This window comes from Periplaneta americana, chromosome 3 (assembly GCF_040183065.1).
Source record: "Periplaneta americana isolate PAMFEO1 chromosome 3, P.americana_PAMFEO1_priV1, whole genome shotgun sequence".
NCBI lineage: Eukaryota > Metazoa > Arthropoda > Insecta > Blattodea > Blattidae > Periplaneta > Periplaneta americana.
Genome location: NC_091119.1, coordinates 206,398,842 through 206,417,349, shown reverse-complemented (window position 1 = coordinate 206,417,349; position 18,508 = coordinate 206,398,842). Strand labels below are relative to the sequence as shown.

The window sequence follows — 18,508 nt, the reverse complement described above, 5'->3', positions numbered from 1 at the left end:
CCATGAAGCACACAGTTGAATTTTTGTTTTACCTCTTGCAACTTGAATTTTTATGAAGCACGTACTGAACATTTATTAGGGCCATTGTATGTGCTAAAAATCAGACATTATTAACATAATATGGTTACTTAATAGTACATTATACAATGAGCCTATAATGGTAATAATTATGACGCGAGTATGTTTGTTTATGAAACGAGCGCAAGCGAGTTTCATAATTTTCATACGAGCGTCTTAATTACCATTATAGGCAAGTTTCATACGACTTTTTATGCTCGACCATATTTCTAACTTGAAATAATTCATAAGTATTCATGTTATGGTAATGTAAGTGAGAAGCGGAACTGACCTGAATTGTGAGATGTGCGCAGACGCGAAAGTATTGATTTTTTCCGAGGAACGAATGTCATTGACCTAGATATAATCTAGAGAATAACATGAACATTAATCTTGATATAACCTGGAAATTGATTTAGAATTGAAAAACGAGACGACAAATTGAATTTATTGAATATTATTTACAATTAACGCTAATTATTATAGTAACAGAACATAACCTTCTGCGACAGTATTGGATTTCCAGCCTCCGTGACTTTTCGCTAATTGTCTTTCGATTGCATATCCGAGAATAATCGATACTTACGGTTTTATAATGGTACAATAGTGATTTCTCATTGGCTGAACAACTGAATTATAATGAATAGGTGTACTTTAATGAGGTGCATTAAAGGGCTACTACCAGGTGTATAATTGCTACATTTCGGCATGGTCGAGCATAAAGATTTTTAAAACTCCACATTTATGCAACAATTGCTCCTCTATTACGTACTAAAAGACTCCGATGCTCACCACTAGAAGCGCTGTTTACAGTATTCTTACCAATATTTATCAAATGCCCTAGTAAATAACACAATTGTGTTCAACTTGTCAGCTAAAGAATTCATTTGAAACTGCAGGCATTGACCATTTATTATATCCGAAACCAAAAGTTTTCGAACATTTCACTTTATTGAATTACAATTATTTTACATGTTCAGTTGAGTTTCTGAGAATGAGTTTTGACTCTACGTACAGTTGTTACTCGTTGTACTCGTCTTTGAGTTTCTCTTTAAGTTTCTCACAATCGTCAATATTTCCTGAAACACACAGAAGTTGGGTTGATTTTGGCCATTCATATTACCTACAAGATTATTAAAATAATGGCTTTACTTCAGTTCGAAAAGAAATGTCTTCAAAAGCGTAAATTTATTAACTATTGCAACAAAATAAATCTGAAGTAATCTCATGGTATTTTCTTCTAATATATAACAGAGAAAGAACAAATCTGTGCTGAGAAATTGCGCTGAAAATGATGAATCCTCAACAGTGCATTAAAATAATGCTGCATTACTTAAGAATTATGAATTTTGTACAGCAAATTTTACAGTACTGTGTTTACAGAATTACAGAGGCTTTACTGAGGAACGAAAGTATTAACTGGGAAGAGGGAAACCATGTTGAGAACTTTCGGTGGTCCTACAGAGAACTAGATTCTTGTCTGAAGATAATACGACCGTCTACGGGGATTAAAAGAATGCTTTGGAAACTTACTTTCTGGATTTTAAGGAACCCGGAGGTTCATTGCCGCCCTCACATAAGCCCGCCATTGGTCCCTATCCTGAGCAAGATTAATTCATTATCTATCATCATATCCCACATCCCTCAAATCCATTTTAATATTATCTTCCCAACTACGTCTCGGCCTCTCTAAAGGTCTCTTTCCCTCCGGCCTCCCAACTAACACTTTATATGCATTCCTGGATTCGCCCATACGTGCTACATGCCCTGCCCATCTATTTATTTTTATTTATTTTGGGTTATTTTACGACGCTGTATCAACATCTAGGTTATTTAGCGTCTGAATGATATGAAGGTGATAATGCCGGTGAAATGAGTCCGGGGTCCAGCACGAAAAGTTACCCAGCATTTGCTCGTATTGGGTTGAGGGAAAACCCCGGAAAAAACCTCAACCAGGTAACTTGCCCCGACCGGGATTCGAACCCGGGCCACCTGGTTTCACAGCCAGACGCGCTGACCGTTACTCCACAGGTGTGGCTGCCCATCTCAAACGTCTGGATTTAATGTTCCTAATTATGTCAGGTGGAGAATACAATGCGTGCAATTCTGCGTTGTGTAACTTTCTCCATTCTCCTGTAAGTTCATCCCTCTTAGCCCCAAATATTTTTCTAAGAACCTTATTCTCAAACACCCTTAATCTCTGTTCCTCTCTCAAAGTGAGAGTCCAAGTTTCACAACCATAAAGAACAACCGGTAATATAACTGTTTATAAATTCTAACTTTCAGATTTTTTGACAGCAGACTGGATGATAAAAGCTTCTCAACCGAATAATAACAGGCATTTCCCATATTTATTCTGTGTTTAATTTCCTCCCGAGTGTCATTTATATTTGTTACTGTTGCTCCAAGATATTTGAATTTTTCCACTTCTTCGAAGGATAAATCTCCAATTTTTATAGTTGCATTTCGTACAATATCCTGGTGACGAGACATAATAATAATAATAATAATAATAATAATAATAATAATAATAATAATAATAATAATAACTCTTCCGTTTCCTCTCCAACCAATTCCCTCTCTTGCATCAATTCACCCTCTCACCTGTCTTACTTCCATTCGTCCACCCATGTACCTAATCCTCCCAACCATTACCTCTCCCCCGCTCTTTAAATATTGATCCATCGTCCATCGGTCTGTCGGCGCTTCACCTACTCATTCTTCCACACCTGAATTAGCTGACAATAGACCTAGTGATCATAATCTTGTGTCGCTGTAGACGCTGGGATTTACAACAGTTCTACGTCCACTTTTTGCCAATACCGTTATGTTTAGTATTGTGCCGAATGCCAATAATGGCGTAATGTGATCTTGATGTTTAATTCATTTTTAATGGATATCGTAGATTTACACTCTTGTAAGAAGAAAACTACTTACGTCTATTCCACATTTCCTCTGGACAGAACTGTAAAAAAAGGAAATAATATTTGGAAATAAAATCTTAGGTAAATGGACTGTATTTTGCAGTCCATCAACATTTATCAAAAGGTCACAATCGTAGCTATGTTTTATACAGACAGACTTTATTATAATATTTTACTTTCCCCTATCCTCTATAATTTTTATCTTATTTATATCACGTATCCATAGGCGACGTTAAGTTCGTAATTATGCTAGCATTAATTTAAATTAACAATTCTGAATTGAATTGAATAGTGGTTACCTTATGAATAATGTCCTTCGTACAAAGCATGAAATGAAGTGACTGACGGGGACAGGTGTACTTCTTGGCATCTTTCGACGTCATTTCTGCAAATCATAAAACGTAGGTTTCGTCTCATCAAGCTTATATTATTAATATTGTCATATCAACTTAGCTGGTTTATCTTTCACTAGTCTGAAATTTAACAATTACATTATGCAACGAGCCTATAATGGTAGTAATCAAGACGCGAGGATGTTTATGAAACGAGCGCAAGCGAGTTTCATAATTTTCATACGAGCGTCTTAATTACCATTAGGCCTATAGGCAAGTTTCATACGACTTTTTATGCTCGACCATATTTCTAACTTGAAATTATTCATAAGTATTCATGTTATTCTTATGTGACTGGGGAGCGAACTAATCTTGTGCAATCTCGTAAATTATGAGATGTGCGCAGACGCGAAAGTATTGATTTTTTCCGGGCAACGAATGTCGACGACCTTGAGATAATCTAGAGAGTAAGATAAACGTTAAACTTGATATAACTTTGAAATTGAATTCGACATTGAAAACGAGATGACAAATTGAATTTATTTGAATATTGTTTACAATTAACGCTAATTATAATAATAATTATTATAGTAACAGAACATAACCTTCTGCGACAGTATTGGATTTTCAGCCTGCGTGACGTTTTGCTAGTTGTCTTTCGATTGCCGAGAATAATCGAAAACCTGAACTTTAATTACATGCATTAAAGAACTGTTACCAGGTGTATAATTACTATATTTCGGCATGGTCGAGCATAAAAAAATGATAAGAAATTGGAGTAATCCATTGTAATTGCGTAAAACTTTTAGGCTATTCGTGATTGCTATTGAGAATATGGTTGCCATAGTAACGATTTGAAATAAAAGTTTGTAAGAATTTGGAGAGTTTGATGTTTCTTTTTATTTCTGTTTTCATACTCCCCGCATTTAAATTCAACAAGGCGGGGCCTTCTCGTTAACTACTTCATAATCGCTTCCTCATTCCATGCGGCCTAGTCTGCAGAAAACAATGCAATTGATAGTCGAAAGGATTAACGCATCAATATGACGCCAATGAGTTGTTTGAAATTGTAATGAATAATAATAATCCTGTCATTACAGAGAATTGGATTCATTTGGAAATTAATATCACAGTTAAGTACTTCACATTAGACTGTGTTACATTGGCTGTTTTTATACTCCTCACGTTTATTAAGTACCCCCATTTGTGAACGAATGATATTTTTTATTAAATTAAAATTAAATTTAATATTTTGTTTCAGCTTTCACACGTTAGAAAACGTTTCATGTGAATCTTTTCCAAGTAAATCTAACAAGGGAAGCGTCCCAGGTCACTGTGCTTGAATGTAATGAAAATGCATATTTCAGATAATTTTGGTTCTTTAAGAACGTTAATCTTTCGTTTCATCTTTGCCTCGTTTACGAAATATACTGACTTGAAAATCGTTGCTACTTACACCGAGGAAAAAGCGAAACGAACGACTATCACCACGTTTCTTAACAAACGAATATTAGCTTAAAAATGTATTTTCAATCAATTCAAGCACCATGAATTGTCAGGTTCCCTTGTAAGTTGTTCACTCACTTATGATCTTAGGAAGAAGAATTACTTTGACATTCCTAAATGTAGACTGTCAAAGGCAATGCATAATTACTCGATAAATATACGATAAATTGCCGAATGAAATTTTTGATCTTGAAAAGAATACCTTAAAACGACTTGTCTCTTGTTGGTTGACCGAGATTTTTAGATTTAGGCAATATTGCGATTGTTTTTCTTGTGTTTTACCTGTTACTGTTGACTTTTCCGATAGTCTTTCCTACTGTATGACATAATAACAAAAATAAAACGTTAAATATGCTTACCTGAACTATAGTTTCCGCAGAATAACTTTACTTTATCTAAAATTAATTCACCGCTCAGACCTTCATCTTCCAAAAACGTCATGGCTTCATCGAGCAGTATGTTTCCACTGGAATCAGTCTGGAAAATATTGCGTATATATGAGGCTATCAAGTGCAAAACTCGTCTTATCCAAAATTAAAAAAAAAGTGAGTTACATATGGAATGTTGTACTACTTGCAGCTCTCTATCCACTGATATAGTCGGTTTGTGCAAATCTTGTCTAATTCCTCTTCCATAGAGCTCAGAAAACTACTATAAATGCAAAACTGTCCATATCCATAACAGTTCTTCGTACAAAACCAAGTCTGATCCATCTAATAATTTAGAGCAAAACTCTTCTTATCCAATGTTTGCTGTACTACCATTAAGAAATAGGCGCACGAGATAAATGGGACATTCTGTATAAAGAATAGTATGTGTATTTGCACTAAATTATAAGAAGTTATTCATTTATGTTGTGAAGCAAAGATAGTGAATAGTAAATGAGAAAAGTAAAGCTATTTTTTTTATAAAAGCATATGTTGTAACAACCAAAGCATGTCTTATCCACAACAGTACAGTGTAAAACTCGCCTTATCCAAAATTAAATTGTGTTTCACTGTCGTAATATTGGTGTCTGATTTTTCATATGATGCATGTTAGTTGTAGGGCTTTGTAAGAAAATGATAGCATTAAAATACATTTCAAAATCTTTACGGTTTGTCTTGCAGAGGTTTTTCCTGTTTTCTGACAAATCACTTTACCTGGATAAGGCGAGTTTTGCATTTGATAGCCTCATATGTTAACTTCTAGCAATACACTGTTTGTCGTTAACCATAGATGTTTACATCATGCTGAACCTCTACTTGGAATTCAAAATTTTCTACCCAGAACTTTGTCATTATTACTGTGTAAAAGAAAACTGCCATTAATATCATGTGCACCATTGTATGATACTTTCCATACCTATACAGTTTTATAATTTACTAGCCACCCTTTAATATTCGACAAGTTGTTTGAGATGTTTGGACATTTACAAATGTGTAGCTTGCCTTAAATCAGTCTTCTTTTAAGTAAATATTTGAATCATGTACTTACTTACTTATTGCTTTTAAAGAACCCGGAGGTTCATTGCCGCGCTCACATAAGTCCCTATACTGAGCAAGATTAATCCAGTCTCTATCATGATATCCCACCTCCCTCAAATCCATTTTAATATTATCCTCCCATCTACGTCTTGAATTATGTACAGTCTTAGAAAAAAAGTTTTGTCGCACAGAAACTTTAATTTCGGACTTGGTTATAGCTTACGTGTAGAATTTTATTATCAAAGCGATTTCGTAATTATTCATTAAATACGTACAGTCCTAGAAAAAAGTTTTGTCGCACAGAAACTTTACAAGTTCCAGAAAGGAGGAAGTGCGTATGATCAGAGGACGTGCGACCTGGTTCACAAGAGGTAGTGGAGGTAATAAAATTAGTTTTGTTTCGTTGTATGTCTGATCATGCGCACTGCCTCCTTTCTGGAACTTATAAAGTGTCTGTGAGACAAAACGTTTTTCTAAGACTGCACGTATTTAATGAATAATTACAAAATCGCTTTGATAATAAAATTCTACACGTAAGTTATAACCAAGTCCGAAATTAAAGTAATACAGAGTGTTCAATTTAAAAGGGACACAACCATAGTCAGCAACAGCATAATACGTTGGAAATGATGTCCCTCCGTTTCAGTGCATTTGTGCCACAAAGTATTGATTCTTGCTTGATTACTAATTTAATTGAGACGTATAAATTTACTCATAGTCAGGTATGTTACGTACTTTTCAATATTTTCTTCTCTTTTAAATTGAACGCATTTTAGATACCTACAAGGAGGATAGCATGGCTAAAGAAAGTTAGAGCATCTTCTGCGGATCTCTGGAAAAAAAAACTAAGGAAGAGACTAGTGAAGTGCCTTGTGTGGAATGTGGCATTGTATGGGGCAGAAGCATGGACATTACAACGAAGTGAAGAGAAGCGATTAGAAGCATTTGAAATGTGGATATGGAAAAGGATGGAGCGTGTGAAGTGGAGAGACAGAATAAGAAATGAAGCTGTGTTGGAAATAGTGGGTGAAAAAAGAATTATGCTGAAACTGATAAAGAAGACAAAAAGGAATTGGTTGAGTCACTGGCTGAGAAGAAACTGCTTGCTGAAGGATGCACTGGAAGGAATGGTGAACGGGAAAAGAGTTCGGGGCAGAAGAAGATATCAAATGATAGACGATATGATATAGATCATATGCGGACACTAAGGGGAAGGCAGAAAATAGGCTAAGTTACGGTGAATTGCAGGAACACTAGAAGTCAAAGTCATATGGAATGTTTTAAAAACTAAAAGAATTTAGATGGTTTTTCTTTGTTTTTTTATAGGGATAGCTTCTATGAGGAATTGGAACAGACTTTTGATCACTTACCTAGATATCACATGAAAATTTTATTGGGGGATTTCAATGCTATAGTAGGACGGAAGGATATTTTTAAACCGACTATTGGAAAAGAGAGCCTACACATAACTCGAGTGTTAGTTGGGAGGCCGGAGGGAAAAAGACCTTTAGGGAGGCCGAGACGTAGATGGGAAGATATTAAAATGGATTTGAGGGAGGTAGGATATGATGATAGAGACTGGATTAATCTTGCTCAGGATAGGGACCAATGGCGGGCTTATGTGAGGGCGGCAATGAACCTCCGGGTTCCTCAAAAGCTAGTAAGTAAGTAAGTATAGGTGTGAAGAAATTTGAATAATTAAATATGCTATTCACATATAATTCCGCATGTTTGTGTGTGTGTGTGTGTGTGTGTGTGTGTGTGTACTCTTTTCAATTTCTTGGCTTAAATATACATTCAAAGTGCTTTATAAGATAAAAAAAAATGTCCTTCTCTGCCTTCTTCACCTAGAAGTTATTTTGTAGAAATTAAATAATTGTTACTAGTCGTGAATTTCATAAACTCCATATGTCCAGGCAATTCAATTTTTTTTTCGGAAAAACATTGAAAAAAAAAATAAATTTCATGTAGCCTATGTCAAACACAAGAACTTATTGATGTGCTTTAATGAAAATAGTCGCTTCCAAATACCAAACGCATTTGAAGATAATAGTACATTATGCAACTACCCTATATTGGTAGTAATTAAGACGCGAGTATGTTTGTTTATGAAACGAGCGCAGGCGAGTTCATAATTTTCATACGAGCGTCTTAATTACCATTTTAGGCAAGTTCCATACGACTTTTTATGCTCGATCATATTTCTAACTTGAAATTATTCATAAATATTCATGTTATGGTTATTTAAGTGAAGAGCGGAACTGACCTTCTAAATTTGAGATGTGCGCAGACGCGAAAGTATTGATTTTTCCGAGGAACGAATGTCATTGACCTTAATAATAATAATAATAATAATAATAATAATAATAATAATAATGTTTTATTTTCGCTGGCAGAGTTAAGGTCTTCTCTTCCACTCAACCAGCCTTAATCAATACAATACATATTTAAATTACAAATATTTACACTACACTTAAAAGGCTCTCCAGCTATATTGTTCAATTTAACGACTAGTAGACTACATATTTATTTAAATTTAGATACACCTATAAGGTAAAGTAGTAACTTAATTTATGAGCTAATTTAATTCAATCAATTATAATTAATTTAATATTGGGGATAGCTAGTAAAATGATGAAAATTAATTTAATATAAGCTTACTAGAACTATGTTACAGGGAGAAAAAAAAATATATGTATGTAAATCTAAAATATATTTCTATAATAAGAATATTAATGTAATTGCCATTAGAGATTTTGTAAATATATTTAGAGAAATTAATGATAATAATAAGAATGGACAGATGTTAGTTTCATTATAAGTAACAAATATTAATCAGCAATTAATCTGTTAAGTAAGAATTTATGTAATTTTGACCTAAATGAAGTTATTGTCCAACAACCCCTTACATCACTCGGAAGCGAGTTCCAATTTCTAGCAACTGAAACTGTATAAGATGAAGAATATAAAGATGTCTTGTTGTGAGGTATAATGAGTAAATTGTTATGATGAGATCTTGTAATTAGCCGATGATATGCGGATAAATTTTGAAAAAGAGAAGCCAAATAGATTGGGGTAGCGGTGCGCAGAATTTGAAATAAGAGAACAAGAGAATGCAGGGCTCGTCGATCGCTTAGCCTTAGCCAAGACAGAGTTTGGAAAGACGGGGAAACATGATCATACTTACGAATATTACAAATATAACGGACGCACGCATTATGCACACGTTGTAGCCTTCTGCTCAAATTTGCATTGTGGTTACTTTATATAACATCGCAGTAGTCAGTGTGGCAGTAATCTAGAGAATAACATGAATATTAATCTTGATATAACCTGGAAATTGATTTAGAATTCAAAAACGAGATGACAAATTGAATTTATTTGAATATTATTTACAGTTAACACTAATTATTATAGTAACAGAATATAACCTTCTGCGACAGTATTGGATTTCCAGCCTCCGTGACGTTTCGTTAGTTGTCTTTCGATTGCATATCCGAGAATAATCGATAATTGCGGTTTTATGATGCTACAATGGTGATTTCTCATTGGCTGAACAACTGAACTATATGAATAGGTGTACTTTAATGAGGTGCATTAAAGGGCTACTACCAGGTGTATAATTACTACATTTCGGCATGGTCGAGCATAAACAGTATTTTGTGTCCCTAAAAATTTACTCAAATGGACATATTTAATTTCTGCAATTCATAATTCAATAATTGAACCGCTGATATCACATTAAACACTAGCCTAGACTGCACAATACCAAGGGCAGAATTTCAAACTCTGTTGCTAGGATACTGAATTCCTCTTTCTGTATTGAAATATTATTCTTCTAACTGTAACCAAAGCAAATGTTACATGGAATACTTACAGCATTGTGCTTCTTGAACGAGCAATCAACATAACACTGGAAGGAATAGAAATGTTTATAAATTTGTAGTCATGGTAGTTCATATGGAATTATGACACATCTATAATTTTCCAGTCTATTGAAAGGGAACTAGGAATTAAAACTCACCGTCATTTTATTCAATCTCTCCTCAGAGGTCTCGCTTGCATTTTCTGTCGATAAAATATGAACAAACAAGTGAAATCACTTTGTATTAAAAAATAAACTCAAAACGTAATTGAAGTCCAACACTTTACATTTTGTTCCACTGATTGTATGATACAGATAGGACTTACGAGGAGCCAATGCTTCGCATGTCTTCCTGATTTTCCTTTCTTCTTCCCAGTTACGCTCCTTTCTGGCACGTTTCGGATCACGCTTGATTTGGCAGCACATCTGAAATAATTTGACAGGTGAATTTAGTACAAGATCCAGAAATTCATATGAATTGAATTACAGCATGTGATGTTTTCTTCTGTACTATTCACTTAACGGCTTTTAAGGAACCCGGAGGTTCATTGCCGCCCTCACATAAGCCCGCTATCGGTCCCTATCCTGTGCAAGATTAATACAGTCTCTACCATCATATCCCACCTCCCTCAAATCCATTTTAATATTATCTTCCCATCTACGTCTCGGCCTCCCTAAAGGTCTTTTTCCCTCCGGCCTTCCAACTAACACACTATATACATTTCTGGATTCACCCATACGTGCTACATGTCCTGCTCATCTCAAACGTCTGGATTTAATGTTCCTAATTATGTCACGTGAACAATACAATGCGTGCAGTTCTGTGCAGTGTAACTTCCTCCATTCTCTTGTAACTTCATCTCTCTTAGCCCCAAATATTTTCTAAGAACCTTATTCTAAAACACCCTTACTCTCTGTTCCTTTCCCAAAGTGAGAGTCCAAGTTTCACAACCATATAGAACAACCGGTAATATAAATGTTTTATAAATTCCAACGTTCAGATTTTTTGACAGCAGACTATATGACGAAAGCTTCTCAACCGAATAATAACAGGCATTTCCCATGTTCATTCTGTGTTTAATTTCCTCCCTAATATCATTTATATTTGTTACTGTTGCTCCCAGGTATTTAATTTTTTCCACCTCTTCAAAGGATAAATTTACAAATTTTATATTCCCATTTCGTAGAATATTCTGGTTACGAGACATAATCATATACTTTGTCTTTTCGGGATTTACTTCCAAACCTATCTCTTTGCTTGCTTCCAGTAAAATTCCCGTATTTTCCCTAATCGTTTGTGGATTTTCTCCGAACATATTCACGTCATCAGCATGGACAAGCAGCTGATGTAATCCGGTCAATTCCAAACCCTCTCTGTTATCCTGGACTTTCCTAATGGCAAAGTTAAAAAGTAAAGGTGATAGTGCATCTCCTTGCTTTAGTCCACAGTGAATTGGAAACGCATCTGACAGAAACTGACCTATACGGACTCTGCTGTACGTTCCACTGAGGCACATTTTAATTCTTACACCTAAATTACGAGAAGAAATAAGACTGTGTTAGCGGTGATGTTGTCAGGCTGCTGAAACTTCCAACTTAATTCTATATTTAAAAGTGCATTTAATCACAAAACGTAATATAGATTTTCTATTCATTTGAGTATACCATATCGTTCCTTACAATCTGCAGGGTTATTTCACCTCCACCCTGTATAGACCTACTTGTAGCAATAATATAAACTAATAGGCATCACAGAACAGTCTATTTATACTTTATATTTAGTAATAAAGTCACTTGAAATAGGATTTGAATATTAATTTCAAAATTGTATACACAAATATCAACGCAAAACAGATTATATTTTAATCGCCTGAAATATTTAAGAAAATTAAAATACCCAATTAAAAGGAATATTATTAATCACTTTCCTTGATAGAACACACCTTGAACATGACCTTCGGTCTCGCTTCACTTCATTTAAAGTCACAATACAAGGATACGAGAGCGAAAGTAAACTTAGAATTAAAGGATTAACTGATTCCTCACCATATTGCGTTCAACAGTTTCGGCATACTCGTCTTGTTCAGTCTGTCTCACATGTCTGGAGAGTGTGAAAAGGTGATTGTCCTCCTCATTGAAGTTCAACTGTAAGACATCTAAATCATCTGAAACAAACGTAGCGTCATTGATAATCAGAAATGACATGAATAGCTGTTAAGTAAAAGATCCGTCTTCGTCGTAAGCAACGTAATCTACTACTGCTCCTAACACTACTACTACTACTACTACTACTACTACTACTACTACTATTACTACTACTACTACTACCACTACTACTACTACTGCTGCTGGTACAACTACTACTATTACTACTGCTACCACTACTACTACCACTGTTACTACTACTACTACTATTACTACTACTAATACTATTACTACTACCACTACTACTACTACTACTACTACTACTGCTGCTGCTGGTACAACTACTACTATTACTACTGCTACCACTACTACTACCACTGTTACTACTACTACTACTACTATTACTACTACTAATACTATTACTACTACCACTACTACTACTACTACTACTACTACTACTGCTGCTGGTACAACTACTACTATTACTACTGCTACCACTACTACTACCACTACTACCACTATTACTACTACTACCACTACTACTACTATTACTACTGCTACTACTACTATTACTACTATTACTACTGCTACCACTACTACTACCACTACTACTGCTGCTACTACTATTACTACTACTACTACAATTACTACTACTACTACTATTACTACTACTAATACTACTACTACTACTACTACTACCACTACTACTGCTGCTACAACTACTACTATTACTACTGATACCACTACTACCACTATTACTACTACTACCACTACTACTACTATTACTACTGCTACTACTACTATTACTACTGCTACCACTACTACTACCACTACTACTGCTGCTACTACTATTACTACTACTAATACTACTACTACCACTACTACTACTACTACTGCTACAACTACTACTATTACTACCCCTACTACTACTGCTGCTACTACTACTATTACTACCCCTACTACTACTACTACTACTACTATTACTATTACTACCACTACTACTACTACTACTATTACTACTACTAATACTACTACTACTACCACTACTACTACTACTACTACTGCTGCTGGTACAACTACTACTATTACTACTGCTACCACTACTACTACCACTACTACCACTATTACTACTACTACCACTACTACTACTATTACTACTGCTACTACTACTATTACTACTATTACTACTGCTACCACTACTACTACCACTACTACTGCTGCTACTACTATTACTACTACTACTACTATTACTACTACTACTACTATTACTACTACTAATACTACTACTACTACCACTACTACTGCTGCTACAACTACTACTATTACTACTGATACCACTACTACTACCACTACTACCACTATTACTACTACTACCACTACTACTACTATTACTACTGCTACTACTACTATTACTACTGCTACCACTACTACTACCACTACTACTGCTGCTACTACTATTACTACTACTAATACTACTACTACCACTACTACTACTACTACTGCTACAACTACTACTATTACTACCCCTACTACTACTACTGCTACTACTACTACTACTATTACTACCCCTACTACTACTACTGCTACTACTACTACTATTACTATTACTACCACTACTACTACTATTACTACTACTACTGCGAATTCTTCTCACACCACTAATACTGATTATTATTATTATTATTATTATTATTATTATTATTATTATATTTCGAAATGCAATAATCCTACTGTACATTGTGTAGGCTATGCTAGGTTTTTAGTTCATACAACATTATTTTAATACCGTAACTTCAATGAGCGATGGAGAAACTATAAAAGTGAAATAATGTATTGAATATGGACTTAGAAGACAATTACAGAAACTTAAGCAATAATACCTCTTCTGTTTCTTCAAGAAAATACTCATAATTAAATTGTAAATGAAAATATGTTTGTATGTGTATTTAAACTATATTGCCTATAATTAAACACCACCACTATTAATCTTATAATTTATACGATATTGTACGAAAATGCAGCAAAATTTATGTTGGACTCCATCACAAAATTCGAAAGGAAAACACGTTTCAGTCTAACTTCAAGGGCTATAATATACGTAAAGCTATTGGAAGTCCAATAAGAAGGGAAATGCAATTCAGAATTGCATGCATATGATTACAGAGGTTCACAAAAGAAACCAAGCACCGCATTAGAAGAAATTCGTATTGCAGGATTTATTTAAGAGTACAGCATTACCCCTTGTAAATCAGTGTAAGTGTGAATGAAAGAATTTTCTTATGTATCACACAATGACTAAATTCTAATATTAATTTGTAAAATTATAAGGAACAGTAAATTTCTCAAATTATACGTAAAACCTTAATTTCGAACGTAGTAACATAAACAACTATCGTCCACACCTGTGGAGTAACGGTCAGCACGTCTGGCCGCGAAACCAGGTGGCCCGGGTTCGATTCCCGGTCGGGGCAAGTTACCTGGTTGAGGTTTTTTCCGGGGTTTTCCCTCAACCCAATAAGAGCAAATGCTGGGTAACTTTCGGTGCTGGACCCCGGACTCATTTCGTCGGCATTATCACCTTTATATCATTCACACGCTAAATAACCTGAGATGTTGATAAAGCGTCGTAAAATAAACTACTAAATAAATAAAATAAACAACTATCTGGGAAAAATTGAGACGGTGTTGGGTGTCTTCCTGGGTAGCTTAGTCAGTAGACCGTTGGCGCGCTCAGCCAAAGGTTCCAGGATCGACACCCGGCCCCGGAACAATTTTCCTTTGAAATTATTCAAGTCTGTTTCACAGATAGCTTTACCTGAAAGTTAGATTTGCATAACTGTCTTGGGACTTTGAATAATATGTCTTATGTTACTGATAACTTAAGATTTCTTTCAAATCGCCTCGAAAATTATTACATCCCATTTTAAGGCTGGGAACATATTAATAATTATTGTATTGAATTATTAACATTTAATCCATATATAGAAGTATTGTGAAATATGTTGACATAACTGAGTAATCATTAACTTACCTGGATTATAAACCTCTTCGAATCCGTGACCGGATGTGACGAAATGCGTGACTATGACGAGAAATACTTCCGAACCCCAGTGCATGATGGAAGAGAATAAGCAGAGTAGATAGCCAGATATGTGCATATAAATGTCGGCCACGGAAGCTCACTTCCGATTGACCTTAGGGCATTGTGTGACTGTATTGCACTGTCATCGAAATTTCTAATAATAACGCTTATTCTGTTTCGCAGGAAATGAAATGAAGTTAAATTAAATTTGTGTGTCACATTGTATGATTATGAAGTGCCCTAACGAGCCACACAATTCTGTGACAAGTGCTAACTTGAAAACTCTGTATTTGATGGAAACGTGATTCGTTTTCTTTATTGCCAGCTAAATATCTCGAATGATTTAATTGTAAATCTACAGAAAAATACAATTATATTTCTGATAAGTAGGGCTAGGATTTTGATGGCCTATAAATCATGATGACCTAAAATCTTTCAAAAATGTCCTTAAAAATGGCCTAAAATTGATCTTTTATGCATAATTTCCTTAGTAGAAAAAGAGGTCTTGTATTGCTTAATATTTAGACTAGTAAATAAATTAAATTTTACATAATTTTTTCTAAATAGTACACTTTAATTATTTTGTCTAATGTAGTTTCCATGTATGATCGTTCACCTCTGCGTCAGCATATGGACGTGAGGTCAGCAGTCGGCTGGTCGGTCTTGGCCCTGCATGGGCTGTAGCACCATGGATTTACTTCACTTTTAGTTTCCGTGTAGTTTACCACAAGGCAGGTATAGAGGAATCTATATTGAAGGGATGGTTGGACTGATCCATTACGTGGGGTGTACTACGTTAAAATGGCAATATTTGTGTAGAAAAACGATTAAAATATTATACAAAATAATGAGTATTAATGAACAAAATATGTAAAGAAAATATCAAAGGAAATAGACATTATTTTACATTAATAACGGGGATTTATGGCCAAAATTAAATGAAAATGCCTAAAAAATAACCGAACAAAACAAAAGATGCTCTTATGAGTTGAAATAGGCAGAAAATGCAAAAAAAATGCCCTAACAAATATGTCTTAAAACACTCAGTTTATCTCATAACATATAAATACTAAAGCAGCTATGTTTCTGGCTTACTACAAAAAAGATGCAATTTCATCAAAATCCTAGCCCTACTAATAAGTTACATGGAACATAAATTAGTTAGTTAGTTTGTTTGTTTGTTTGTTTTTTTCTTTCTTTCTTTCTTCCTATCTTTCTTTCTTTCTTTCTTTCTTTCTTTTTACTTTCTTTCTATCTTTCTTTCTTTCTTTCTTTCTTTCTCTCTTTCTTTCTTTCTTTCTTTCTATCTATCTTTCTTTCTATCTTTCTTTTTTCTTTCTTTCTTTCTTTCGTTCTATCTTTCTTTCGTTCTGTCCTTCTTTGTTTCTTTCTTTCTTTTTTTTTCTTTCTTTCTTTCTTTCTTTCTTTCTTTCTTTCTTTCTTCCTTTCTATCTTTCTTTCTTTCTTTCTTTCTTTCTTTCTTGACTGTATTCATATTATCCTTTAAGCGTTTTATATCGTATAATGCAGAAAAAAGGATGCGTATAATAATATTCATCGACCACGAAGTTGTAGCCTACGTGTTAAGCTCACCTTTGGTGTTACTGGCCCAGTCTGTGAAGGACGTCACTTAACAACGCTCACTGTGTCATCAGCAACTGAAGCGTATTTCCGTCAAAAGGAGTGTGAAAGGAGCCTAGTGGCGGTGTAGCGTGGTGTACCGTCTAGCACTATTATCATCATTTTAATTGTGTGTTATTTCCATGACTTCTCGCTAACTATATGAAAGTGGGTTTTAGGTGAAAACCTGACTTTTCTTTGATCTGCAATGTGCTCAGTAGATGGTGCATAGGCATAAATAACATTCTCGGTGTTTGAAATGCGTAACTATTTTGTGAATAAATGCCATCTGTTTTTCAAGGTATTAGAGCGAACCCCGTGAACTCAGAGTACAAGAGTTGTATCAGATAGAGAAGCATTTCATGTCGTTGGGATTTGGAGGGTAGTAGAGCGTATGAGGTTCAGACTGTATGAATTACTCTAAATTGAGTTTATAAATCAAAACACCAACATTGAGCTCGGACCTCTGAATATAATATTAACATTATTATTATTATTATTATTATTAAAATTATTATTATTATATTGTTATTATTATTATTATTATTAAAATTATTATTATTATATTGTTATTATTATTATTATTAAAATTATTATTATTATTATATTGTTATTATTATTATTATTATTATTATTATTATTATTATTATTATTATTATTATTACTGTTTCTTACCATTGTTTATTATTGTCTCACTAACATTACTTATCTAACTTTCATTATTTACTTTAGTTTTATTATTCTTTGCGTTTGTCTGAACCAAAATGTAAAACCAATGCAGCTTTTTATCATAGCATGAGTCAAGGTCCCAGATTATTAAACAAATTTTATTCCAATAATATTTCAACCACGGATCCTCTCCAAATTAATAAAAAAATATTGTATTGGATTTAAACATATTAAACACTATTTAATCTGTATTCACTCTCAATTTTAATTTTATTTTTGTCTGTATTGGAATCCCCTCCTGAGCACGAGTCTTACTCATTCAGAAGTGGGCTAGTTTATCTTTCATTGTATTTATTAACTTGTATTCATTTCAAACTTACTAGCAATAAAAATAAATAAATAAATAAATAATTCACTTTCATGTTGTTTTATGGCCTAGATATTAATGTAATAACTATGTAAGCAATTGTATTCAATTAGAATTAGAGTCTGGCTGGGTGGAAGAGAAGGCCTACTGGCCTTAGCTCTGCCAGATTACATAAATAAATTATTAATATTACATTATTATCTTTGGTATCCGAATGAAAAACTCCATGTCATTCCATAAAGGTTATAACGTTACTTCTTTTGTAATCGCTAGATGGCAGCATAGTGAAATTGTTAAAAGCGATTGTCGTGAAAGTTCATTTGGATTATCAGTCAGTTATATTATGTGATCAAGCATTATTATTGTATTTATGAGAAAGGAGCACCATTATCTCTTCTGTTATCGAGCATAATCATCATTAGCTTTAATGTAGGTAAGAACACATAAAAAGACATTAACACCAGGCAGGAATCAG

The 18,508-nt window shown here is 34.2% G+C and overlaps 1 protein-coding gene across 1 annotated transcript; it reads right to left on the bottom strand.

The window, feature by feature from the left end:
• Positions 1-950: 950 nt before the first annotated feature.
• On the bottom strand, positions 951-15,460 carry LOC138697185 (uncharacterized). Its single transcript, XM_069822751.1, has 9 exons — positions 15,327-15,460; positions 12,197-12,315; positions 10,477-10,576; positions 10,310-10,353; positions 10,163-10,198; positions 5,179-5,296; positions 3,281-3,366; positions 2,995-3,022; positions 951-1,136 (listed from the first exon to the last, which is right to left on the bottom strand). Exons 1-9 carry the CDS (start codon positions 15,451-15,453, stop codon positions 1,078-1,080), a joined length of 717 nt encoding a protein of 238 aa, XP_069678852.1. The 5' UTR covers positions 15,454-15,460; the 3' UTR covers positions 951-1,077.
• Positions 15,461-18,508: the final 3,048 nt, after the last annotated feature.

Coding starts and splice junctions, on each gene's coding strand:
- LOC138697185 (XM_069822751.1), bottom strand. CDS start 15,453: ATGCACATATCTGGCTATCTACTCTGCTTATTCTCTTCCATCATGCAC. Junction 3,367..5,178: donor CTGCGGAAACTATAGTTCAG/GTAAGCATATTT, acceptor TATGATTTGCAG/AAATGACGTCGAAAGATGCC. Junction 1,137..2,994: donor AGAGGAAATGTGGAATAGAC/GTAAGTAGTTTT, acceptor TGTGTGTTTCAG/GAAATATTGACGATTGTGAG.